This window comes from Alligator sinensis, unplaced genomic scaffold (assembly GCF_000455745.1).
Source record: "Alligator sinensis unplaced genomic scaffold, ASM45574v1 scaffold274_1, whole genome shotgun sequence".
Classification (NCBI taxonomy): Eukaryota; Metazoa; Chordata; order Crocodylia; family Alligatoridae; genus Alligator; species Alligator sinensis.
In genome coordinates, this window is record NW_005842124.1 from 1730460 (window position 1) to 1758013 (window position 27554).

General features: G+C 46.0%; 1 protein-coding gene across 4 annotated transcripts in view; it reads left to right on the forward strand.

The window, feature by feature from the left end:
- ARHGEF28 (Rho guanine nucleotide exchange factor 28) overlaps positions 1-27554 on the forward strand; it is a 220597-nt gene that overhangs the window by 38637 nt on the left and 154406 nt on the right. For 2 of the 4 annotated variants that reach the window (XM_025205646.1, XM_025205647.1), the window contains exons 2-3: positions 6601-6748; positions 15910-16203. In XM_025205646.1, the coding sequence (XP_025061431.1) occupies positions 6601-6748; positions 15910-16203 (442 nt within the window). The remainder of the gene's footprint in view (positions 1-6600; positions 6749-15909; positions 16204-27554) is intronic. The other 2 variants (XM_025205648.1, XM_025205649.1) reach the window with 2 other exon arrangements.

Consider the following 27554-nt stretch of genomic DNA (forward strand, 5'->3'; position numbering starts at 1 on the left):
GGTGCGGGGGCCACCACCGGGAGCTACCATACAAGCAGCTCCCGGACCAGTGTTGCACAGTGGTGGGAGCCACCCCCACCCCCTTCTCTATGCCCCTGGAAAAGCTGCACCTTTGTCCTGCACTCCCCCGCCCCAGCCCTTGTCCCAGCCCCAATACCTTCTTCACTGTGGGGGTGGTGATCTGCTCCTCCCTCTCCTTCCAGAATTACCAGCTGGATGCAGCTGTATTGAGTGTTGTAAAGTTGAAACCTGCGTTGGAACCTCGAAACATGGTGTCAATTTATAAAGGTCGTAAATGCCGTTTGTTGTAAATTGAAAAGTCATAAGTTGAGGACTGCATGTACAACGAATCACCTTTCGTAGCAGTGGTAAAATCAGTCTTCAGCGTTCCAGGCTGTTTATACTTGTATGTATGAGAGAGAGGATTCTTTAAGCAATGTCTGGGAAAGACACCAATTGGTCATAAAAGCAGACAAGTTGAACCTTGCAAGTATGAAAATTTGTGCCAGAAGTGCAAATAGATTGGGGCTGAAATCCTATTTCCATTGAAGCTGGTGGTAAAACTCCCATTAACTGTAATATTTTGCCATATCGTTTTATTGCCTAGAGCAGGGGTTGTCAACCAGAGGTACGTGCACCCCCAGGGGTACTTGAGAAGGCCCTAGGGGGTATGCGTGGGCGGGCGGGAACAGAATGCTGCCATGCACTATCCCATGCAGGCACTGCCTGCCTGGCCAGACATGGGGGCAAGGGAAGGTCGCACATGGCGGCTGCTGCTTAGCTTTCGACCCTGTGCCACCCCTCCTGCTCCGCGTTTGGCCGCGCGTCACTTCTCCCGCTCAGTGTCTGGCCACTGGGGGTACACTGCTCTGCGTCCGGCAACTGGAGGTACACTGACCCAAAAAGGTTGAAACCCCTGGCTTACAGCATCATTAGTTATTTCAATTACAATATACAAAAAAAAAAAAGATCGGATACCATAACATTTAGTAATTATGTGGTGCATTGTAGTATAAACAATAATTTTGTTAAAAAATGAAAACCAGGTTTTGAAAACATGATTAATTGGCATAACATTTTGTGAAAATCTCCCTTCTGGATTTTTGCACTTACTTTTTCTCTTTTTAGTTTACACGGTTTGATTATAAGGCTACCAGCTTTGTAACAGATATCTAACTATTACTTCACATCAAGTAGAATCGGCCTTATACATGGGCGGATCTAGGATTTTGAAAAGAGGGGTATAGATTTTGTGGCACAGTGTCGCAAATAACAAAACACACATTTTTCTCCAGTGAAAGAGAAACTAGTTGTTTAATTAATATGCTAGGGGACTAACATTGTGGTATTCAGTTTAAGGTCAAAACAAAACAATCCATTGGAATGTGCACTAATTTGCTGGATTATATACAAAGTTTAAAATAACAAAAAGCTAAGCAAAAAATAGTCAAAACCATCAAAAGTTATTGTGTCATTAGTCCTCTAGGCATTATAGTTAAATGTATGCATCTTATTTGTAAAACAAAATCTTTTCTTCCTGGAAGTGTTGATAGTACCTCCAATACTTCACCCTCAGTCATTTCTACAGCCGAGTTAATATTACCATACCTGAGTTAAGGTTTTAGCTAGAGCTAAAAACAGTTTTCAAGGCTGTGAAATAGAAGAGAGACATTACCAGGAATACCTATCAAACTTGCAGAAGAAAGGATAGTTTGACTAGTTGAATAACAAGACCATTAAAAAGGATAGAAGGTCACTAATATCTGTGGACTGGAGAGAACATCTGTAGAATGGAGCAGGAATCAGGGACATGATGAGCCATGAAGCCAATTGACTCTCGGCATGCTCGCTCTCACACTCTTGCGTGTGCTCTTTCTTTCTCTCCGTCTCATATGGTGTCAGATATCACTTTCCAAATCTATGAGACACACTGTCTAGCATTATTACTCAATATGCAGGATCCAGCTACCCTGCCTGGGCATTGATAATGATTGCAACTTTTGATTAGGTGCCGTGCTGTTTTTTGGACACCACATTCACGCAGGCAGCTGTCCAAGATGTTCATATTGTAAAGTGTTGTTTTGAAGCGTCTGTATCCAGATCTCAATCTGTTCAGCTTGACCCATGCTTCTCTATCAAGGTCATGCCCAGTGAGGGACTTGTTCGGTGTTGAAATAAAACACTGTAGGAATAAGTCTGACCTTCCCAGCAGTTGGCCCACTCTGTTGCTGCCCAGAGTTTTGGATCAGTATCCCCAGTCTCTTCCAGGAGCTTGTGGACTTCACATAAAAAACAGTTTAAGACTTTTAAGCTGCTTAAACCTCCATCTGTTCAGGTCTTCAGTTAACAGTTGATGAAGCAGCATTGCTTGAATAGAAATGCCACTGCCCCTCCCAGACTGTTGGTTTTAAAGTTGGAGTGGAACCAGAGTGAAAGGGGCTGCAACTGTACCACTGCCCCAGATCCACCCCTGGTCTACACAAATAGCTTGTACTAAATAAAGAAACTGTTAGTTATGTAAATAAAATAGATAAAACTCAGTCTAAGACTTCTAACCTGGCAAGTCTTCAGTTTAACAGAATAATATAGCTCAGATGAAAGCAGAAGTAGTCAATCTTCTATGGAATCAGTAGGAAAGTTGGCATTTGGTAGACAAGGGGTGCATGTACATGTGAATATTAATGCAACACAAACTCTGGAGCCGTGTGCACTGGAGTTTATCGATCTTGGATGCAGCGTTTACATGTGTATCCAGGACTGCAGCACAGTGAGCCAGGGCTGCAGTGCCCTGGCTGGCAGGGGGTTCCTGGGGGTCAGCCTGCCAACCTGAGGGTGCTCTGACCCAGCTCAATGTGCTGTGGAGGGCCTGACTAGGGCACGAGGGTGCTTCTGTGCGGGGCTAGCTGGTAGGCAGTCACCACAATGAAACACCCTCATGCTCCAGCCAGCCATGTCAGTGTTTACACTTGTGTTGCGGTGGAGTAAATAATTCCACCATAGGAGAATACTTCTATCTGGCAGTACTAACCTATGGCAGAGTAAATGAGTTTACTATAGCCTAACAGCTCCGCATGTGTAGACTGGTGATGCTTTACTGCGGAGCAGTAAATGGAATCTTCTGTTCCATTATGCAACTCTGCAGTAAGTGTCTTGTGTAGATGCACCCAAGAAGTGGAAAGCTACCTTGGCCAGAGAACAGGTTGCATGATAAAATATGCAAAGGCAAGAGTAGATGTGTCCAAAGGAGCAGCAAGGAATGAGAGAGAAACAGAAAGAGAGAGAAGACATGATTTTGTAGAGCTTGAAGGTGGGTTCAGAGACCTTGTAGTAAGTGACATGGATTTAAAAGGTGTTTAGACTGGGCAATAAGATGGTTGGAGCAGCAGTATTTTGGGTAGAAATGAGTTGGGAAGAGAAGGTGCACTGGGACTAGAAAAAGGTATTTATTGTGATCTAGGAACAAATTACCAAGGTAGACATGGGTTCTAGTAGCGCGAACAGAGAAGATGCAGTGGATTTTTGTGATCTGAGAAGGAAGACATGAAGCAAGACTCTGGCCGTGAAAGAACACGAGAGTATCTAGTGATGATGGTAGGAATTTGGCCCTTGTATATAAATATCTGAACTCAGGGCATTTGCCAGTCAGCAATCACCAAAAATCTTCCAGCTTCAAATCCCTCTCAAGGATCACAGTCTCTGTTATTTTGAAATTTCTCTGGTAACATATAATGGAGTCCTCTTATTGGAACATGCTGTATTTTCCGAATGAATCATCTGAATGTTTTGCTAGATATAATATAGCTGCCAAGATACCTTCCTCTTATAAAATCTTTCCTTACACTCTTAGTGGTTTCTTCCTTTGTAGCTCTGTAAGGCACAGGTTGTGAAAAATCAATCTTGGCCTTTATCCATTCTTCTGTCTTCTCTTTCTTTTTTCCTTTTTCCCTTTTTATTTTGGTGAGTAGTTGTGGAACTCCTTTCTGTTCTTAGTGTCAAACAATATGATTAGTGTTGCTTGTGACAGCCTTTCTTTAGCCTAAATTTCTTTTATAAAGAAAAGAGCAATATTAGTCAGTGGCCACAATAGGAGCTTAATTTATAAAAGAGAGTAGATGTATCAGGTTGGAAATACAGTTATACAATAGCCCTTTTATTCCAGGCTGCTAGTATAAAGTATGCTCTAGGTTACGGCATGGACTAGTCTAGCTCCTTTCTTCAAGACTAATCACGATGCTGGGGCTAAAATGGTAACATGGGTGGTTTTATTTTAAACAAACAACCAGATGTTTAACCAGATGTGAGAATTTTGAGTGCCATCCTGTCTGAACAGGGTTTTGTATAGTGTGAGATTACTTGATTCAGATTAAAAAAACCCCAAACAATAAAACCTTTAGGTTTATTTAGTATCTATAGGCACTTGTACACATGATGGAGGTTTAATACCCAAGGTTTTACTTTATATCCTGAGATGGTGGGTTTTTCAATTTTCCATCACGTTATGGTAAGGGGCCTGATTTTTTTTGGAGCCAGAGCCTGCCTGTGGCTGGGGGGTGAGCTGCTGGTGGTCTGAGTGGCCCCTGAGTTGCACGGGACCCTGGTCCTTCCCTCTGCAGCAGTGGAGCCCCTCAGGGCTGGCTGGACAGGCTGCTAGCGGGCCACAGGCTGCCCCAGCTCAGAGGCAGCACGCAGCCTGATCCAACTGTTCCCTAAGCTTGCTTGGGGAGCACCTGGTGGGATTCCAGTGAGCGGGCTCAGGGGAGAGTTGGATCTGGCTGGGTGTTGCCTCCAAGCTGGGGCAGCACCCAGCTCACAGGTGGGCTGGGGGGGCACCACTGCCCCAGAGGGAAGGACTGGGGCCCTGGGCAACTCAGGAGACAGCTCCCCCCCCAGCCAAGGTCAGGCTCTGCCAAAAAAATAAAAATAAAAAATGGATTGGGTCACTCGCCACTTCTGCCTTCAGCCAGGTGTCTGTTGAAGGCAGAAATGGCAAGGGGCCCAATCCTTTTTTTGGGTGGAGCCTGCCCACATGTCCTGCTGCTCGGGGGCGAGCTGCTGGCAGGCTGAGCAGCCCCTGAGCTGGGGGGGAGGCTGGTCCTTCCTTCTGCAGTGGCAGCGCCTTCTGGGGTGCCCATTTATGCTGCTAGTGGGCAGGGTGCTGCCCCAGGTCCGGCCCCAGGCAGCACCTGACCAGATCTAACTCTTCCCTGAGCCCACTATGGCTTCCAGCACCCTGTGCACTGTCCCCACCACCTGGGACTGCCTGGGAACAGGCTGGCTTGCCCTTAAGGTAGTGCGGGGAGGTGGCAAGTGGGCAGCTGGGTGTGCTGGTGGCTGGAGAAGGCAGTGGGAATGGTGCATGGGGCGCTGGGAGCCCGGGTGGCCTCGGGGAAGCTTGGACTTGGCAGGCTGTGTGCATGTATACAAACACCCTGATATGCCTGGTTTTGTTTGAACCATTTGAATAGTTTCAACTGGTAGGAGCCATTTCCAGAGAAAAGAAAAATTAAGCTCTGGATTCAGACAAGTTAAGAGGAGAGCGGTTTCCTGTAGTCAAAGGCCTGGGATCATGAGAGTGCTAGATTATGGCTGCAGCCATCTGAGGCACTGGAGTAGACCAAAGATCAAAGAAGAAAGAACCCTGAAGGGGGCAGTTATGCTTATAGGGATGCGCAAGTATTTAAAACACATTTTTCAGCTACAAAAATTGTATGTGATATTTTGTTGTTTTTTTTGGTGTAAATGGTCACAATCCCATTTGTTCATAGATCCAAGGAAAGCTGTACCACAGTAACTGTTTTGAGTGGACACAGATTAGATAGCCTTTAAGTGGGGTAGGTTAAGTTTTTATGCAATTTATTTTTTGTAAGATATCAATTCAAACAGATGTGGGGACAATTCTGTTGGCTTATTTAGAGTAACTATAGGAACCAGGAACTCTAGTGGAGCAAGTTGTTCTTCCCTTTTAGGAAATGCGACTTCATCTAAATTTCCTCCCTTAGACATGTCAGATATTTGTTATTGTTTGCTGCTTTTCAGATCCCTTTCCTGTGCTTTTTGAAGCTATTGTATAGTGGATTTTTCTTGGCTTGCTACTTTCTATTGATTATAAAACATAGGACAGATATCTCTGGGAACTACTATTTCATCAAACTTGCACAGTCAGTAGGATTTTGCTCATGTGTTCATCAAAAAAAGTCTTAAAATTTTTAAGAAATAAATTATATTTTACAGATGGGATCATTTAACATTTTAAATTGATAGATAGGTCTATTGAATATTAAAGTACTCTAGTTGGTTGGTTTGCTTATTTTGACACAATTGTTTGTTCTTGGTCCAAAGTCTGAGATTCTTTTATGGCTATGGATGGGGATGACCAGGATTAGTTAAAATATTGGTATATTTGATTGTATTATTTTGATATACCTACTGCAGTTTTAAAATATATTTGCTTTTTGTGGCTAATAGCAGATTTATGTTTGAATTACTGTATGGTGCAACATTAAGATAACTAGTGAACCTTTTTTTAATCTGAAAATATATTTAATAGGCTTGTTTAAAGATAATGTTTTAGATGCATGCAAACCTATATTCATTTTTCAGGGACAGATGACTGTGTATGCAAATTTTGATAAAGATATTTACCTCCCAGAAGATGCTGAATTTTACTTAGTTTACAATGGATCCACTCAGAGACACATAATGTTTGCAGAACGACTTAGTAATAACGTGCTTCAGTCCATGATTCCAGGTGAGTCTTGCTGCTGTTGCATTTTTTTTCTCTTTTCTATGCACCACTGCCTTTGAGGATTCTACATGCAATTAGGGTGCTTTGTGCCTTAAAGCTTTTTTTACTTCTCTCCTAACTATATACCAGAGTCAGTACAATAAAATACATCAGCAAACAACCTTTGATTCTTGTCTGATATTTTGACATGGTTCTGTTTCTTATTAGGTTTTTATTATGGGAAATAATATTGGGATTGAGAGATGGATTTGTTGGATGCAGGGTGAATAGACTAATTAGTTTTGGTTCTACTGTCTTGTACTTTTTGTAGCACAAGACAGTCAGATGGTGCATTGCTATGATGGGTTACAGACTGGACTTTCTTGTGTTTGCAAACAGTGAGATGCACCGGTCTGCAAAATGGTTAAGTCCCAATGATTTCTATAAAGCAAGCCAAGATATTTTTACCTAGGCATGCCCTCACATTCTGAGGTTGGAGGCAGTAGTCAGACTAACTTGCAAGGCCCTGCACTCAAGTTGGTGGAATATTTCCATTTTTGTCTGTTTGTAACACAGACATTTTGGGTACCACTTTATCTATTTTTGAAGTTTTAGGCAATAGGCATGCATGAATGTGCAGAGTCCTGTTGATCTGGGAAAAAATCAGAAAAATACAAGCAAGAAAATGAAAGATATGTGGAGCTCTTGATGTCTGCCTATCAGAGCAATAGATTCAAACACTTAGGAGATGCCTGTAAGATCAAATAGCTCTTAGACACCCCTTAACATTTATCATCATTATAATCCATACACAATTAATATCAGTGATAATATCTGTATTGCCGAACTGCTTACCCTATCCTATCTCCCATGCTTCCAGTAGAGTGTAATATTGACATCTTGGAGACTGTGTCTGTATTGGAGACCTAAAGTGTGGTATAGAGAGAAGCAGGCTAGCTAGGGTACAGGGAGGGGTAGGGAGCAGCACACAGCTGTCTGCTGGGCTTTCCCTGGCTGGAGCTGGGGGAGGATGTGTGGCAGGGTGGTACCAGCTCTCCCCAGTACCCCTGGGGGATGGGGTGTGGCAGGTCTGGCCCAGCTCTCCCCAATATCCCAGCCAGGGTAGTTGGGGTGACAGGCAAAGGGGGTGTCTCATGTCAAGGGGGCTCCATTCCACCCCGACCCCCTTGCCAGGCAAGGCCCAGCTGGCAGCTGTGCTGCTTCCTCCCCCTCCATCCTCTGCTGACAGCCATGCAAAGATAAGAAAAATTAACCCTTGAGGGAACACAAGTTCCCTAAGCTGCTTTGCTCTATAGCGCCTTCAGCTACTGTCGGATTTATCAAAGGTTAATTTTTTGCACAATTGGCCATTTTAAAAGTGCTGTGCAACTGTGCACATGTGTTATTTCGCTGTAGAGTGCTTTCAGAGACCCAGTCACACCAACAATGTAACTTGTTTAAGTGCCCTATGTGGAAGGAGGGTGGGATGAAAACATCTGATACTGGTACTTCACAATGAATGGAGTGAACTTGAACTTGCTTAATATCCAGCTTACTGGTTTAGCAAGGCATTGTTCCTTGAGCTGAAATGGATTGTTTTGTTTATTATGCGATTTGTGACTTTCATTTGTGTGGGTAAATGGGAGATATATAAATGGGATGTACCTATGAAGTGGGATCTGTTTGTTATTTGTTTCTGTTTTCTTGTGGAATTAGTAGAAGAGATACAGATTTTGAAAAGAGTCAATTGATAGAGACATTCTGTGCTGTTTTGTGATTTCTTTAATTCCTTAAATGGTAAGACGCTAGAACTGTAGAAAATTTAGTGCTAGTTGAGACACCCCTGGGAAAATGCCAGCTCTTAGTTTTCACACATTTTTGTCTCGGACGGCCGGAGCCGACTCGAGGTGATTTTTGAAATTACTCGTTCGCTGGGCGGGCTGGTGAATGGAGAGGCAGACAAAGCTTAATGGTTGCAAAAACTTTACTTACGCCGCTTGTAGCTGCGACGCAGACGGTCCAGTCGTTTGAACAACTATGTGAGTTGTTCCAGCTGGCAAGGCTCAGGCCAGCTAATCCGTCCACAAATTAAGCCGGCGGGGAAAGGGTACGTCGAGGATTGTGCTCGGCGACGGGGAGAGGAATCGATAGGTGATCAGTCTATCAATCAGCTCAGCCATAAGTCAGATCTCTTTAGAGGCACTCTGCAGCGTGCTCAAAGTTCTCCGACTTGGGCGGAAGTCGCACGAAATTTTAAACGGCTAGCAAGCCAATTACTAGCTGCCACGTAGGAATAATTTAGAACTGGCCAATAGCGGGACACAAATTTGCATTCAAATGGCGGGAACTCTCTTGCACCGGGGTTTTTCTGTTGCAACAAAAACCTTTGCTGTGCAAGAGGCTCTCATGTGGCGGGAAAATTCCATCGTGCCGAGGCACCAAAATCACTGGGTTGTGACAATTTTTTGATCACAGAAAAATAATAGAACAATTCTTTTGTCACAAAGTACTCAAAAAGACCACAACAGGTCAGAATGTTTCTGATGCTGTGAATTCGTATTTGAAATCTCTGGGGCTATCTTGTAATCATACTTGCACACTTAAGTGCTAAAATTGAATGGCATCCTGTGGCACCCTTGAAAAGATCTCAAGGTACTCGAGGGTGCTGCGGTTGTAGAGGAATGAAATCACATGCTAAATTATTTTTTTTGTGGGCTAGGGGTAAAAACATAAGGCAACAGTGAAGTAGCTACCTGAAGCCACTCTGAAGGCAATGAGAGAGTAAAATGAAGACTGAGTTTAGAATACAACTTTCAGGGAGTAACTAAATGCAAAATGTAACGATACAGATCATTTTAAACATTACTGCTATTCTTGTTCTTTGGTTAACCTTTTATGGGTACACTTACCTGATTTGTGTTTACAGCTGTAACAATTTTATGTAGAATTTTGGATTTGCATTGCTTTTTTTTTTTTTAGTATCATTGGTAGGTTTAGTAGTTAGCACTCTACTGAGATGCCCAAGAAGAGCTTGCATTTCTGAGATAGCATTATGTCCGATCACATATACATGCCTATCTTTGCATGAGTGGGTCCAGGATTTTGTAAAGGAGGATGAGGGAGAGGGACAGTGCATGGGTGGCTACAGCCCTGCTCTCAACCTCTCCGCACTCCACCAGGGCAGGCAGATCATGCTGCCAGAGCAGCAGCCAGGGATTTTTTTTTTTTTTTAAAGTCCCTCAATTGGGTAAGAATCTTTGCTTCTCCCTTCCTTTCCATCCTCTGCAGCATGTCCCTTTCCCTCCCATTTCCCCCTTCCCCTGCCTGCCACTGCTGCTGTTCCTGCTATCCACAGTTGACTTGGGGGTGGGATTGAAAGGAAAGGGTCCAGAATTGCTCCTGCTCTGCTCCAGCCAGGCTGCACAAGGAGCCGGGCTATGCCAGAGACAGTAGTGGCAGGGGGTGGGTTCCCTTCCCTTGTGCCTGCTCCTTGACTGGTAGGAAACACTGGGAAGGGACTTGGCAGGGAAGGGGAACCCACCCACTGCTCCTGCAGTCCCTGTCTGAACGTGGGTCTCTATGGAGCCCAGCTAGAGTGGTCTGGAGCCACTCTTGCCTCTGTTCCCCACCAGCAGATGCCTCTCTTCCCCCACCCTTGCCTCTCCCTGGGGCAGCTGGGGATAGCAGCATCAGTAGCCAGGGGAGACTGGGGAGGAGGTAATGGGAGGGATGGTTCTGCTGCACATGGAGGGGAAGGGAGGAAATTGTTGGGGGACTAAAAAAGAGTCCCTTGTTGCTGCTGCTCTCAGTGTCATCTGCTGAAAGGGGGGTGTATCTACGCCGCTGTCCCCAACCCCAGATCCACTGTTGTATCTTTGTAAGGAAGGTTGGGATTGTCAAAGAAGCCTAAAGGAGGTAGGTGTCTAGGACAGTGGTCACCAACTCATTGATCCTGATCGATCCTGATCGACAGGTCTATCCCAGAGCCTCGCTTCATCGATCCTGGGCTGGGGGAGAGCTGGACATGTGCACATATGCACACCTGCCCCCTATCCCCCCAGCCCCAGCAGGTCAATCTGTGGGGGAGGGAAGGGGCAGGAACCAAATCGAGGCTCCTGCAGGGAGTGACTAACTATGCAGCCTAGCTAGGCACAGGGAAAAGTAAGTGGGTCTGTGTGGTGGTAGGATTGGAGCCTGGGGAGCTCCTCCAGGGGCACGGGGTCTTCCTCCCATCTTTGTGGGGCAGAGGTGGCAGAGGCAGCTGCCACTGCACCTCAAGCCCCACTGCAAGCCGGCCATGTGCAGGCGCAGCTCACCTAGGAAGTGGGGACTTGCATGGGGGTGGCCCTGGCCTAGCTCGGTCTGGGAAAATCTGGTTGTGCAGGGGCATGTGGGAGGGGCTTCCACCGCTGGGCGCAGCCTGGTGGAGGGACCCGCGGGTCCATCCCCTCCCCTACCTTTGCTCCAGCAGCAGCAGCTGCCTTGTCTCGAGCACAGGTGGGGGGAGCACAGGCCCCTGGGGTCTCTGCTGGGCTGCGCCCAGTGGCAGGAGCCCCTCCACGTGCCCCTGGACAACCAGATCTTCCAAAACCCAGCTGGGCTGGAACCCTATCCCACTTCTGTGCCACTGCTGTGCTGAGCTGTGCCCATCCAGCGGCTGGACGCATGCAGTGTCGGGCCCCAGCCTGACCGAGTCTGTGACTCTCTGCAGTTCAGGGGGGTGTGTGTGTGAGGGGCTCCTGCTGCTGGGTGCAGCCCGATAGAGGCCTCAGGGATCTGTGCCCTCCTCCCCCTCCTCCCCCCCCTCAGTCCAGTGCTTGGGATGAGGCAGCTGCTACTTTGGGCTGCCTGCTTCACTCAGAGCACAGGTGGGGGAGGGGAATGGACAATGGGGGGGGGGGCCCCCCCCCCCCCCCCCCCCCCCCCCCGCCGCGCCCCCTCCTCTGTCCCGGGGGCTGGGCCAAGGCCCGATGCCACTTTTGTCTGGCTGCTAGGTGGGCGCGGCTCAGTGCAGCCACAGCACAGAAGTGGGATTGGTTCCCAGCGTGGTAGATCTTGGGGTGCCATTTACTTCCAAAAAGTGACCTTCACCGTAAAAAGGTTGGAGAATGCTGGTCTAGGAGGTTTAGGCAGCTACCTACTTTGGGCTTCTTTGACAATCTAGCTTTAAATTAGAAACTATTTTTTTTAAGTCAAAGCCAAAAGTGTGGTTTCAGTAATGGAAACTTACAGTTCTCAAAAACTTCTGGGAATGTCAGTGGATACAAAACTCACATTAAATAAATAATCCAGTGCTACTATTCCAAATTTTTCAGGAACCAGTTTCTGCACTAACATCATCTTTTTTTTTTTTTGCTTCCTACCCAAGAAACTGCTTCAGTGTTCAGTGATAAGAAGGCATCTTAGTTTTCTCTGTTTAAAATCAGGATCTGGGTGAACACCTGTTCACCAGAGCACCCCAGGGGATGACAAGGTTCAGCGGTTACAGACTCCTGCAAGACCATTTTAGACTGGACATAATGAAAAACTTCTTTACTGTCCAAGCCCCCAAGGCCTAGAACAGACTCTCCCCGGAGGTGGTGCAAGCACCTACTCTGGGCACTTTCAAGAAACATTTGGATGTTTATCTTGCTGGGATCCTTTGAGCCCCTTGAGCAGGGGGTTGGACCCAATGATCTTACGAGTCCTAATGTCTACAAAATCTATGAAATATAAATGTGTGTGTGTGTGTATGTATGGGGTACATGCATACATATACGCATGCACACATGCGCGCGCATACACACACGTGTGTGTGTGTGTGTGTGTGTATAATATAGATGTATATTAGGGCTGTCAATTAATTGCTGTTAATATGTGTTATTAATGCATTAATTGGTTCTTGCATTAGTTTTTTTTAACTTGTTAATTGTGCACATAGTTTTAGGCCTAAATTGTGCACCGGGCTCTGCTCTGCCGCCATCATCTCCACTTCCAGACTACCCAGCAGGGCAGTACTGGCAGTGCAGAGGAGCTGCAAGGCAGCCCATACGTGGGCTCTAGGCTGCTGCAGCATGAAGGGTGGGGGGAGGCGACACCGACACCCACAGCATAACTGCATGTACAGCAGTGCCCAGCAGGTAAGTCTGTGGAGGGGAAAGGAGAGGGGGTCAGATCAAGGCCCCATGGTGAGGGAGGGAGTGGAGCAGGGGCTGGGGTGGGTTGTGGGATGGAGCTGTGGGCAGCTCATTCAGGGGTGTGCGGGATGGGGCATGGCTCTCCTCTGCTGTGCACACCTCTGTGGGAGGCATGTGCCCCCTGGATTTGTGCACAGGGTGTTGGTGGACTCCCTACTGCAGGTTGGGGCTCTGCACCCTTCTGTCTTTGTCCCAGGAGCTATGCTAGCTGCAGTGGGAGGAACATCATGGCATCATGTGGCTTCTGGGACAAAGGCAGCTGGGCACAGCGTCCCAGCCCACAGTGGGCAGCCCGCCTCCACCCCATGCAGAAATCTGAGGGCCACATGCCCCCCATGCTTCCCCTGAGGGTATGCTCAGTGGTGGGGAGCCGCCCATGACTCCTCCCCCACAACTTGCCACATGCACCCCAGCCCCTGCCCCACTCACTTCTTCACCGAGGGGGTCTCGATTGGCCACCCCCCACTCTGACCCTTCTCCTCTACAGACTTACCTTCCAGGTGCTGCTCTACAAGTCAGTGGCTGCATTCCTATAGGGTTTACCATATTTCCAGTTTCAAACAAGAAGACACCTGTGCGGAGGTAATATGATATGCCTTTGCCCTGTTCCTGCTCCTCACTCCCAAACCACAGCCCCACAGCCCTGCTGCTGCCCCTCACTCCCGATACACAGTACCCTGCATCCTGCCAGGGCATGCGGGGACCCCCCCCCCATGCTTCAAACCCCACACACACCCCGATAGCCCCTCCGCCTTCACAAATTCCTCCCCCACACATCCCACACCCCAACCATACAAGGTACCTGCATATTTTTGCATAAAATTTTGAGATTTTCTGCCCGTAATTTTGAGTTTTTAGCTGTGCAATTAAAATCACAATTAGTTGTGACTAGGTTTTTTAATTGCACAACTAATTGCGATCAAATTTTTTAATAGTTTAACAGCCCTAATGTGTATACCAATTATAATATATATAAAAGATGGGTATCAGTTGAACACAATGTTTTATTAATATATTTACAATTTTAAAGCAATTTGGAAGCCTACCAGTGCTTTAATCATTATAATTAAAAAAAATTCTAAATACCTATATATTTTGGCAGTTGAATTTGGGTTTTTTTACCTTAGAAAATCAGAGGTCCCCCTGCCCCTTTGCTCACCAGGATGCAGGCCTCCCCGCCCCCTGCTTCCTTGTGTCACTGAGCAGCCTGGCTGCTGCCCCTTACTTGCTACCTGCAGCACCCTACCCCCGCCCCCCAAGCTGCCAAGGCTACGGGACCAGGACCTGTAGCACCTGAGCCCTGGCTGTTGCCCATGGGAGATGGCAGCTGCTGCAGCCAGAATGGAGCGTGGAGCCTGGCTCCCCCTCCCCCATGGGCCAGACCCAGTGCAGCAGGGCAGACCAGGGTAGAGGGGCTTAGTGCTGTTGCTGGCAGGAGCCCCACACCACCATGCCAAGGTGCCCCTGCCCACCTGGCAGCAGCAGGGACAGAGGTGTGGAGTTGTGCCCCTACCACCCCCAGCTCCTGCTGGGTGGGCAGGGGGTGGCCTGTGATGGCGGACTGGGGCTCTTGGTGTTGGCACCAAGCCTCCCTGCCCTGCCCTTCCCTGCCCTGCCCTGCTCTACCATGCCGCCCTGGGTCCTGTCCACTGGGCTGTGGAGGCCTCTGGGAGGAGGGCAGCATGGCAGGCAGGCCACAGCCACCCCTTCCCATGCACAAATCTGGGGGGCACATGCCCCCCATGCCCCCATGGCAATTGTGCTCAGTGGCAGGGAACCAGCTACCCCCCGCTATGCTCCTCATGTCCCCTCCGGAATTGTGATCAGTGGCAGGGAACCAGCCCCTGCCTCCCGGGCGAGCCACCCATGGCTCCATCCCACTCCCTGCCTGGGCCGTGTGGTCATGCATTCCCGCCCTGACCGTAGGCCCCATGCACCGCCCCAGCTGGGCAGTACCCTCAGTTCTGCCCAGCTCCCTCTCCCTTCCTCCCTATGGGGGCCTCAATCCCTCCCCACTACACATGCACATGGTGCCACCTGCTTGATCACCCTCAGGAACTCTGTCAGCCTGCAAGGGGAAACCTGCCATTTCCCATGTTTTTCTCCTTTCAAGGAGAAAGTCTGTGCTTTTCTTCTTAAAAGGAGAAAATCTGCATTTTTCCTTGGTGAATGGAAACTCGGAGTCCTGGTGATAGCTCAGTTAAAAAGCTGATCCTACTTTGGGGTGGGGCAAAGGAGGGATAGCAGTAAATGCCGCTGGGCTGCCTGCAATCTGTACCAGCTCTAGACCAAGGAAGGCTGCATTTCTCTGGCTCAGCACCTGTTGCCATGTCTATTCAGTGCCCTCATTCTCTTCATGCATTTGCACGCTGCAACCTAGCAGATGTCCAGGGTGGTGCAAGGATACAAGTATTAGCTGTGGCTGACCATTGAGAAGTGTGCTCTGGGGTCAGCTCTCCAGGCTTGGACATGGGCTGCCAATGAGTATTTGCCTTTCCCCACTCAGTCCTGCTAATGACTGCTGAATTGCCTGCAGAGGTGGACACAAAAAAAACTTCCAGGGAAATTTTTAGATTCAGATAATGTTACATATTCTTTTATTCCTCTTCTGCATTTAGATTGCTGCAAATGATGAAAAGCCCCAGGGTCCTCGCAATTTTGACTTGAAACATGTAATCTTGACACGGTTATTTTATTAAAAAAAAAAAAAAAAAAAAGTTTTTCAAACCTCTGTTAAAACTTCCACAATGGGGAAGCCTGGTTTCAAACCAAGTAAGTTAATATAATTGGGAGGACAGATGTTAACAGTATAGAACATTTGATAACAATACAGTATAAACATGTGAAATTACTTATCAAAAGTACTTGACAGACAAACTCCCTTTAATTTAAGTAGAGGAGAATAAAGTTATGTGATTTCAGATACATTTTCACAGTATTTCTTAGGAAAAAAATCCATGTTTAATGAACACAGTTATATGTTAGTGATTAATCTACATTATGTTTCAGGCCATGGATACCAAGAAGCAGTTTTGGTCTCTGTGTTTATGTACACAGAAGGATATTCGCCTGTGATCTTGGGCAGCTGTTCTGTTACTTACAGAGAGAATCTGCCTTGCAAGTTGTCACGTTTTCTGGTTAGCCATGTTGACTGTATCACTTCTGTTAGTCACCAGACACTACTTAATACTTTTGGACTAACAGTGGAAGATTTTCAGTCGCTGGATCATGATATGACATTGGCTATAGCACATGAAGAGTTACCAAATAATTGGAACATCCTTGGAAACTGTTCAAAAGATGGTAAGTTCGTTTTCATTGAAAAGCTTTGAACTGTTTAAAGTATAGTGCATTTCTTAAGATTCAAAATCCCTATGATTCATTTTACTGTTATGATTGAACAAGTGTTTTAGAACAGGAAAATCAAAGTTTTAATCCATGTTTGTAGTAACACAAAGCATTAATATTTGCAATTCATTCACTAAAAAAATTTTCTGTATGTTGCATCTTACTGGAAATGTAGCTCTTATTTATGAGTAGAACTTGTCTAAAACTGATGAAAGATTTGGCTCTTAACCAAAACGGAGATTTATAATAATGAAGTATTTCTACCTTGATTCCAAATAGATGAGATTTCTTTTTAAAAAAATAATACAAACAAAAGGAGACAATAAAAATAAACATTTTTACAAAACAGTCCTGAGAATGTTGCAATACAGGAATTCTAACTAGTTACTATGCATATAGTTTATCTTGGTATTGGCAACATTAATGCTTTAAGACTACTAACTCCTTGAAAAAGCATGTTTTAAATATATTTCTTGGACATACTATAGCAGACAGGCTCATTAAGAATGCAGCATGCTACATAATGTACCTGAAAAGCATGGCTGGTGGATTTTAGTGGTTGACTGCTTGTCTAGAAGGCATAGAATGAAACATATGCATGATCCTTTACTTTGAGGGATGTTACTAAAACTTTTGCATTAGGTGATATTTGCCTAGTTTCAGGTTTTGTTACAAACCCAAAATTATGGCATTTTTGGTTGAGTTTTGCTTTGCATACTTGACATCGTTTAAAATGTGATGGCAGGTGAGCCACATGAAATAAAGTTGGAACAGATTCATTCCAAAATTTGGGGACCCAAACCCAAGTTCCACTTCTGTTTTATTTTACTTCTGGGATGGAAACTTTTTCAGATTTTTTCTAATTCTAATATGTCTCTACATCAGTGGTTCTCAAACTTTGCAGGCTCAAGGCACCTCTTGTTAGACTTGAGGCAGCCCTCTAACTTTTGTGAATTAAGTGACACTCTACTAAAGAGACTAATTTATTTATTACAGGACTTACCTCTTTGCAGGGGAGGTGGGGTCCTCAGTGAAGCATGAGTGTATAATATCTGTTGTTACTGATCAGCAGGGATCCTGGTTTTCTCTGATTTTAAAAACACCCCCAATTTTCTGTTTTAAAAAAGTAACCCAAAATCCACATTTTTCCATGATTAAAATGAAACACCACTGTATCTTTCTCTATATATAGTCATGATGTTTCATTTTAATCATGGAAAAATGTGGATTTTGGGTTACTTTTTTTAAACTGAAATTTAGGGATTTTTTTTTTTTTTTAATGGAGAGACCCAGGTTTCCTCCTGATCAGGCTGAGCTGTGTTGATGAGTCTCCAGGCACCTGCTTACACTATCTTGCTGCAGCTTTGGTTGTTTCTATTTATAACTCTTTTGTTTTATTTAGTTGAAGGGAATACTATGACCTTTTAGGCCAGTTCTGGACACTCCTGTGGTAATATCCCCTTTTATTAAAATATCATGGGAATATTTATATTTATTTTGTTATTTCTTGTGCTTTAGTTTTGCTTCAAAATTATCCTTTTCCTCTCAGTATTACGTATCATCCTCTCCTCCACAAAGTTTTAAATGACTTTGGTTTACTTTTGTTGTTGCATCTTTTTCTTTTGTTTTCCACAGTATTTTAGCCTGTCAGACCTTAAACACAGTAGAAAAGCAGGAACACGTGCACCAACTCTGTGCAGTATGGGTCAAGAAGTTTGTTTGAATTACTGGATCACTCTATACCCTGTGTTGTGTTGCCAGTTATCTTGTGTAGGTGTTTTCCTTTTTAAGGTTTTCCACATAACAGATGATACAGCCTTTGACTAGCTATTGGCCGTTAGCAAATGGCTATGTCCCTTGAATATCTGGTAGAAGTCTCACCATGTACAGCAGGGCTGTCCAACTTCTAAGCAGCTTAGGGCTGTACACTGCACAGGATGCACCAGTGTGAGCCACAGGCTGCAGTGTTGCATGAGCACCTCTCCCCAACCCTCCCTATTGCACAGTGCATGTGGGCTTCAGCCATAGGTTCCTGGCTGCGGGCTTCCTCACTATAATGCATTGCTGGTGTGGGGGCAGGAAGTGGAAGCCGGGAGAGGGAGCAGCAGCTGAGTAGGGAGCTTGGGGGCCCCAAAGAACCTTCACAGGCCAATTGGACAGCCCTGATGTAAAGAATACTCCCCCACCCCCACCACCACCATTCAGGCAAACTGTTTGGAGCACATAAGATTCTGATGTAAAAGTGGGTGGCAACTTCCTATTCACTTCTGGATGCATACAAGTTGTTGATTATCTGTACCTGTGAGATCACTTCTCACCTTAAACTTGCATTGTGGCAGTTAAAATTGGTTGTAATTTTTTCTTTCCGACTAAAACTCTCCAGGACTGATGGTTCCTTCCTTGAGAGAAGGGTTCTTATAATCTGCCACACGATGCACCTGGTTGCTGTTACTGGTGCTTGACTATTTATTTATTTATTTATTTATTTACTTTTATTTATTTATTTGATGAGCTGGGTTAGGTGTTTTTTTCCAGGAAGGTACAGCTTTCTTGTTTAATGCTAAGTGGAATTATATGAATACCTTAAGGAGAGATTATGTTCATTCGGTCAGAAAAATGACTGATAATTACTCCTGTTGATTTATTATCATCTTGTAGCTTTTCTCACAGTGCCAGTATTATATACATAACCAAGGTCCTGTTTATACTAGTACTATTAGTTTATTATTTATTTATTTATATTACATTGGAATAGGTGCACCAATGTAGCTACCCCACTGTAAATAATATCTTATGAGTACACTGCATTGATGAGTAGGGATCCGGGTTTTCAGTTTCCCATGGAAAAAAATGTGGATTTTCCCTTTTGAATGAGAAAAACATGTTTTGTTTTCATTTTAACAGAGAAACATGCAGATTTTCCACTTTTGCAAAGAGCTCTGTGCAGGCTGGCAGAGTTCCAGCCTGCAAGGGGCTGAGGGGAGTGGGAGAAGGGCAGTCAGGCAGGAGGCACCATGTGCATGCGCGCACTTACACATGCACATGGCCACTAGGCAGCCTGGAACGCAGCTCCCGCAGGTAAGACTCGTGGGGGGGAAGTAGGGAATTGAGGCCCCCATAGGAAGGGAGGGAGGAATTTGGGCAGGGCTGGGGCTGATGCCCAACCTGGGCAGTGTGTGGGGTTCGGGTCCTGGGGCCAGGATGCATGGCTGCAGGGCCTAGGCAGGAAGTGGGATGGGGCTGTGGGTGGCTCATCCAGGGGGTGGGGAGGGGGGCTGGCTCCCCGCTGCTGTGCGTGCTCACATGGTGGGGCATGGGGCAACATGCCCCCCATATCTGTGCACAGGGCAGGTGTGGGGGTGGGCTGCCCATTGCAGGCTCGGGGCTTCATGCCTTGCTGCCCTCCCCTTGGGGCCTCTGTGGCTTGGCAGGCAGGACGCGGTACAGCAGGACATAGCAGGGTGGGGAAGGCCCTTGCTGCTGTAAACCCTGCGCTGCCCTGGCGAAACACCCTCTGCCTGCCTGGCAGCAGCGGGGTGGCAGTGCGGAGTTGTGCCCCTCACTGCTGCTGGCGAGCTTGGGAGTGGAGGGCCTGGACCCATGTTCTGATGAGCAAAGGGTACAGGGAGAGCTCTGATTTTTCCCTGATTTAAAAAAAAAACCAAACAAACCCCAAAATCAAATACCAAAATATATAGGTATTTAGAATGTACTTTATTATAGTGATTGAGGCACTGGTAGGCTTCCGAATTGCTGTAAAATTTGTAAATGTGTTAATAAAATATTGTGTTCAATTGATACCTATATATATAGTGGCATTTCATTTTAATTGTGGGGTTTGGGTTTTTTAGATTGGAGAAGTTGCAATTTTTTTTTTTTTAGTCGGAGAATTTGCGATTTTTAAACAGTGAAATCAACAGGAACCCTGGTTAAGTTACTTGTTGCACCTGTAAAATCCCCATTTTGTATTGGTGCAATGGGTCTATATTAGAGGGGCTGCATTGATACAGTTATACAGCTTGGATTTTCGTAATCTGAATGTCCCAGTAATTCTGTGTTCCAGTTGAAGAGAAAAAACTACAGTGCTTGTTCCATAACTGACAGATATAGATGGCACGTGTGCTGCATTATTTGTAACTTCAGGAAAGACATACCCCATGCATGCAGTAAAATGAAATGAAAAACTTTTTTGATAACATTTTATGTGAAAAGTTTCTGGTGACAAGTTGAAGAGTGGCTTGGGAACCATCATCTGTTTCAGTGGAAAAAGATGGTCCCTGTGCCTGAAAATATGCAATCTAATTTGTGAGGGAATATCTTTCCCACAAGAGTTGAGTATTGATCATCTAATTTTATAACCACTTCTTTCATATATGCGCAGTTTCCTTCTGTCAGTCTTTCCCTGCCTTGTATGTTTTTCTTTCCATTTACTTTCTGCGACCCTTTCATCTAATTTCCATGAATACAACTTCCTTTAGTTTCTTTTTAAATTCTTATGTACCTAATCAGTAACTTCCACCTATCAAAGCTTGAAAACTATTAATAGGGGTGATTTGCCTGTTTATCAGTTGCTTATCAGTTACTGTAGGCATGTGTTAGGACCACATGCTTATCTGGCGGAATAGCTGTTGATTCTTTTAGTTTTGAAAGCTTTACTGTTCTTATCCATTCCCAGAGTTTCTGTTAAAAGAAACAACTTTTGAATGGCATTGCTTGGGAAAATGATTCTACCATCTGATGTTTTTTAGACCTCATTTATTTTTATGAGCACTTGGACAAATCGAAATAGTCAGAATAATAATTTATTTATAGGTGTTTTGGTATTTGGAACCAGTGCTTGTATTCTCTTTGTAATTTGTAAGAGGAACTAGACTGAAGTGAATAAAGGGAGAAGCTGGATTGGCTGATGGGTGTTGCAAACAATGTAGGAATTTAGTACAGTTACACAGGTCAAAACTTATTAGCCACATCATTTAAATTTGACAAAAGAAACAGGAAAGCACAAACCTTTCAGGAAGCATGACTGTTGGAATAAGTGGTTGTTCGACAGGCATATTACCAGCCATCCACACACACAAAACATTGAGGAATCTCAGTCTTCTGGCCCACAGGCAACACTTTAATATCACAGCTGAAGGAGATTGAGTGGGGTTGGTCATTGTAGTGTTTATTGCACTTTTGGTAGATTCAGACTGTGTTTTCCTTTTTAAATGCCATCCTTATAAAGAATCTTCAGTTCTGAAATGAGATACTTCAGGAAGCTTATCACTAACTAGGGTGCATTAAACCACACAGTGTGTTAGACCTGGCCCAAAACAATGGGGAAGGATTTTTTTTTGCATGAAAAACATTAAAAAATGAAAGTGTTCCAGCTCTAGAACTTGTATTTTAAAATACTTCCTGTCAAAACTACTTTTTATTCCCATTGTGGAAAAGTTCTACTGAGTAGAATATAGGACTGTTTAGCAATTAATGCAAAACCCTACATGGCTAAATTTTCCTCTTAGAATGAGGTGATCTTGTGGGAGTAGTTTTGCATGGGGGAGGAAATTTCTCCAATGACAACTTAACAGAGTGTTCTCTTATATTTGCATTGCCACTCTATGTATCTGATGATCTCTCCCACTTCATTTAAAAGGTGCGTACTCACTCCCCTTTTTCTAGGAAAAGGGAAGCCTGAGATGCAGGAGAGCAGTCTTTTAAAGAAATCTCTGCTAGGTGATGGATAGATTGAGGTTGTTGCCATTTCTGCTTGTTCTCAGAACATTATTAGAGGCTTGAGTTAAGGTTGTCTGGGTGACTAACTGCTGCTAATTAAATAAGAATATTTATTTCTTCCTTTTCTGTTATCTATACTAATTTTCAAGGTGAATAATGTCCTTTACAATTTGGCACTAATTGTAGAAGCAATAAATATGCTGTTTCTGTATTTTAATGAACATTATTCACCTTGGAAAATGTAATTATAGATTATAGAAAAGGAAGTAGCATATGCTCTTATTTAATTTTCTATAATAAATGCAATTAATTTCCTATTTCATATATACTTCATAATTATTTCTTAGGAATAGAATTATCAATTATCCACCAGTTTATCCAATGAGAGCTAACCCCTATTTCTCAACCAGTTTTCTGAACAGTATTATTTTATCAATGGCACTTTGGATGTTGTTTTTCTTTGTTTACTGGTACACTTCTTTTTAATTGCTGGTGCCAGGAGTTCTTCTTGAGGAGTCTCCACTCCTGGCTTTTGCCCATTGTAGTTTTGTTTTAAGTTGAACAACAACAAAAACAAGTCGCATTTATTTCTTTTGAGCTTAATTTGCCTTAACATTTGATACCTTCCCCTCTTCCCCCCCCCCTCCCCCCCGCAAAATAAAAATAAAGGGGGAATTGGTAATGTGCATATGTTTTCTCTCAAGGACTTGGGGAAATAATGGGAACAGTAGATGCATAACTTAGATAGCCTGGAAAAGGTTTCTGAGCTCCTACACTCCTCCATTCCAAATTGCACAATTTAAGGGGCTATTCAGAGAGTTATGCAATCAGTATGAATATCCAGAGTTGCACCAGTTAATGCTAACAGGTCTTTGAAACATTATTAGATCTCTTGCATCAGCTGTTCTCTAAGGCTAAGTACAGACATTCAGAAAGCCTGGGCCTTTGATTCACCTGTTGCAGGTTAGTTTAACCTGTGTAGATTGAACTGATTTGCAAGTCAATACACATTCACTTTTGATTCCGGAAATGCAGCCACATGCCTGCAGTGGCTCAGGCCAGAAGCCCTGGGGAGCGGGGGGCGGTACTAGACCGAGCCCTCCCTTCTCTTCAGCAGCTGCAAGGCTGGAGGGAAGCTGACCTGGAGGGGGGACATGGGTAGGCTGCTAAGTATAAACCGGTACCCTGGCCTCCATGGTCCCCAGCTGGCGTATGCCTCGAGTGAGAGTGGGGGAAGCAGCCCTTGCCAGGCTTCCGCACGCCCCCCACCCATGCTTGCTGCTCCAGTGGCAGGAACATGGGGTGTTGCCAGGTATGGTAGCCTGAAGGGAAGAGGGGGGTTTAATCCTCACTCCTTCCCCTCCAGCATGGGACTGGGGAGGGATGACAATGAAGTGGTCTAGTACAGATGCTCTATGATACTGGTGGTGCTGGGTGCCCTGCAGAGCAGAGGGAACAGATGTGGCCAGTGGAGTCCTGGCAGGGAGGCAGCGCAGGGTGGAAGCGGCTCTGGCTGTGCCCAGGGCCAGACATTTAGGTCCTGGGGAACAGCAAGCTCCCTGCATAGTCTCAGCATCATGGACACAGTGGCAGGGCCCTAAGATCCTGTCTCATTCATCCCAGCTAAGCATTTGCTTTCTCCGCATTCCAAACCGCCGGCAGAGACTCCGCAGCCCCCAGGGCACCTTACTGTTGGGAGGCAGTGGAGAAGCTCATCTGCAAAGCTGAGCTGTTGGCAGTGTCAGCCCATTGCTCTTGTCTGACCCCCACTATGGGCACAGGGCAGTGGATCTCCTGTACAGGGGGAGAGTGCTGCATGCCCAGCCCTTTCCACGTGCTGTTCCCTAGACAGACAGGTCTGCCTTGGGACAGCACTCTCTGCGAGCCAGAGTTGGAACTGCTGCCCAGTTCTTGGATGCGTGCTGGCCATGTAGGAGCCGGGCCTCAGCCTCCTCCTGGTGGCCCCTGCAGCCCGTCCTCTGGCCAGCTGCCATGCCATATACTCCTGCAGTCTGACCTGACTCCACCTCGCATGGCTGAGAGCCCCCAGGGGCCCCAGCTTCTGGGCTGTCCCTGCCATCCCGTGCAGAGCAGCTGTGGCCCATGGGGACATGTTCCTGGAATGACGTGCCCCCAGCGCCACCCTGCTGGGGCCCCACAGCCAGGCTGGCGGCAAGAAAGTGGTCTGCCTGGCTTTCTCCACATCCCGTCCAGCCCTGGTCCCACAGTGGCACCGGGGGCAGGTCTGGGGGATGGAGGTGGGAGGCACATTCCAGCACAGCTGGAGGTGGTGCTCATTTTGTGTCCTGGCTCGGGCGGGGTGGAGTGGGTGAATATCCCCCAGCCCAGCACCGCTTTCTCCCGGGCCTTGCCCCAGTCCCTGCCTGCTGTCTTTTCCCAGCACTGGCCTTGCACCAGCCTCAGGGTTTGGGGGATCACAGGATCATAGGAGATGGGGGGGATGGAAAGAACATCAGGGATGGCTGTTGCAGCCCCCATTCCAAGCAGGGCTGCCCCTAGCTGCAGTGTCCTGTGTGTGGCTGGGCCCCAGAGCCCTGAAAGGACATAGCTCCTAGCCTGTCCGGGCTCGTGCAGTTTGTTGCTGCCCTCCCAGGGAGCAGGATTCTCCTCAGGTCGGGCCTCAGCCTCTCTGGCCATAGCCTGACGCACTCGTCCTGTGGCTCCTGGCTGGGCGGGGGTCCCTGCCTGGGACTCAGCTGCAGGGCCAAGCAGCAAGAGGTACATGCCACAACCAGGGCCATACAGGGGAATAGGGCTCACCTATGCCCTGGTGCTGTGGGCTTGGCCGGCCCTGGGGCCACGGCTCCCAGTAACCCCTGAGGTCTGCCAGTAGCTATGCCCCCCTGCCAGTGGCCCAACCTCCCCACTCCCCTGCTGCTCGGCCCCAGGTCATTTGGCAGCTGCCAGCCACTCCCCAGGGCTCTGTGGTCTTGTCTTGGCTGTACCCTGAGCCACCTGCCCTGAGCTGCCTGGGCACACGGTCACTTCCCACCATTGACTGGAGTGCCTGTCCCATTCCTTTACAGCTTCATTGTCATCCCTCCCCTGTCCTGTGCTGGTGGGAGAGAGGAGGGAGGGGGAATTAAACTTCCCCCTACCCCGCCTCAGGCTACTGCATCTGGCCATGCCTCCTGCTCCTGCTGCTGGAACAGCAAGCTGGGGTGGGGGGAGGAAGCCTGGCAAGGGCTGCTATGCCCCCTTGCCAGTCAGACCCAGCTGCACTCCAGAGCAGTTTCTCACCCCCACGCCCTTCTCAGCCAGCCAAAGTACTCTAGCTAGTACCCTGCTCCACTAAAACAGGCAGTCCAGCCCAGCCCAGCCCAGGGCTGCAAAGCATGCTGGGATGCTGAGGGACTGTGTGTTAACTTAAACCAGGAAGGGGTCTGGGACAGAAGCTCTGTAAATGGGTTTGACCTAAATCAGTTAAGTCTGATGCTACATCCAACCAGGTTTATCTTAGACCAGTTTCAGCCATTTTGAAAGCTGTTTATGTGCACTAAATTTCTGTTGTTACAGGTTTAAACTAGTTTTTGATCATTTAAACCAGTTTATGTGTAACTTCTGTCCCTAGCCTGAGTGTTGTGGATGAGGAGTATTTTTGCATTTTCCTCTAAAGATTCTTCCTCTGCTTCTGGCCCTTCAGAGAGGCAGGATACCGGACTAGGTGGATTGCAGGTCAGATCCAACCTGACATCCTTATAGTCATCTCTATAACTGTTTCTGAACCTGTTAGCACTTTGGGCCAGATTCTGTCCCATCTATTATGTGCATAAGTGGACTTAAGCACCTAAGTGCAATTCTATTTCATCTTGCTTAAGTAGGTGGGTCCTCTTCAACTTTTAGCTTTTTTGTGACTCATTCTTAAAAATAAGATGATAGTTTGCTGCAAAGTGGATGCCTTAGATTTTCAAGGACCTCAACAAAATTACAAGTAGGTAGCTAAGGAAGCTTAAAAGGGTGGAATAGAATCTGGCCTTTTGTGCCTGATACATTTGCGGTACTCAATAAAGAACAATTATGTTAAGCTAAACTACTTTGTGAGAATATTTGGCTGATTTAGAAATAGAAGGGGAGTATCTTTCAGATAATGGAAATATAATCCCTTGTGTTATAACTAACTGGGATTGCCCAAGCAGGCAGACGTAACTGAAGCCTAGTCTGAACTGAAGAGTTTTGCTGGTAAAATCACACCAGCAAATGATACTAGTATAGATGTGGCTTATATAGGTAAGAAAAAGTTCTTTTGTCAAGATATACTGGTTCCCTGGACAGCCACATCCGTACTTCTTCCATTGGGGAAATGCCACAGAAAATTTACAACCAGTGCTCCTACTCATTGTAGGAAACCACTGGCAAAAGTTTTTAGTGTGAACTTGGCCTTAAGTGAAATCCTCTAGGGATTTATTGTGCCTGTGTTCTCCTCCTTCTCATGCAGGAACAGGTATACAGCTCTTGCACACCCTTGTACTGATAGAGCTGCATTGGTAGTGTGGGGGTGATTTTGAGGATTAAACGAAGCTTGGGGACTTGTAGAGCTGCCTACAGTGTGCATGGGGCTCCCCAGAATCTCTGCAGTTGTCATTCCAACAGCCCCAGGGACAGGACTTTGGAAGTGAGTCCTCAAAGGGGCATCCTCCTAGTTCTCTTGTGCAATGCATTCACTGGGGAAATCTCTTTGTGCGTGGGACTGTGCTTTTCAGACCACTTTGCACCACTCCATCCCTTTTATTCAGTGGAAGGGGATAGTGTGTGTGTGTGTGTGTGTGTGTGTGTGTGTGTGTGTAGAATCTTATTTCCTATAACTTAGTTTTAAGAATGGGTGAGAAGTAGGATCTTCAAGGAACTGATTCCCCTTTTTACTTGCCAGGTTGCATAAATTTCCTGTTTGAGAACACTGCAGTAAAAAAATCTTATATTAATTGCACTGCCTCTCTCAAGTGGTTGGTAAACTTCTTTTTAGGCTAAGGGCTGGAATGAACCAGCTTGGGTCAGAGGTGGGCAGGGAGGCAGGTGCTGGGGCCCAGCTGGTACTTCTGCTTTTCCTTGAGGTAGTATGGAGAGATTGCAGCTGGCAGTTCTCCCCATAGCAGCAACGGGAAGCGACTGCTGCACCTAGCTTAGTTGTAATGAGGGCAGTAGTTGAAATAAGGAGTAAGTGCTCTATCTCAAACATTACATTCTGGTCATGGGAAGAAAAGTGGGTCAGTATTGCACAAGCAGATTACCTGTCTAGTCTGATAGCGCTAAGGCCCTGATCCTGGAAACGTTTATTCTTATGCCTAGTTTTATGCATTATAATCCTCACAGTGACTACTCACAGTGTGTAAAGTTTAGCATATGTGTTGCAATGCTGGGTAATAGTGTAGACTAATTTGTAAACAACTTACCTAATAGGAAGGCCTGCCAGTGAATTAGTAGTTCATGAGATGATGGAGCCAGGAAAAACTCAAATCTGTCCGCTTCTTGTGACGTCTCTGTCTTCTCTTCAAGTCCACAAGTCTGGCATTTTCAGTCTCCTTCCAGGAAATGAATGAGATTCATAGTCCAGAAAAAACTTAGTCATTTCT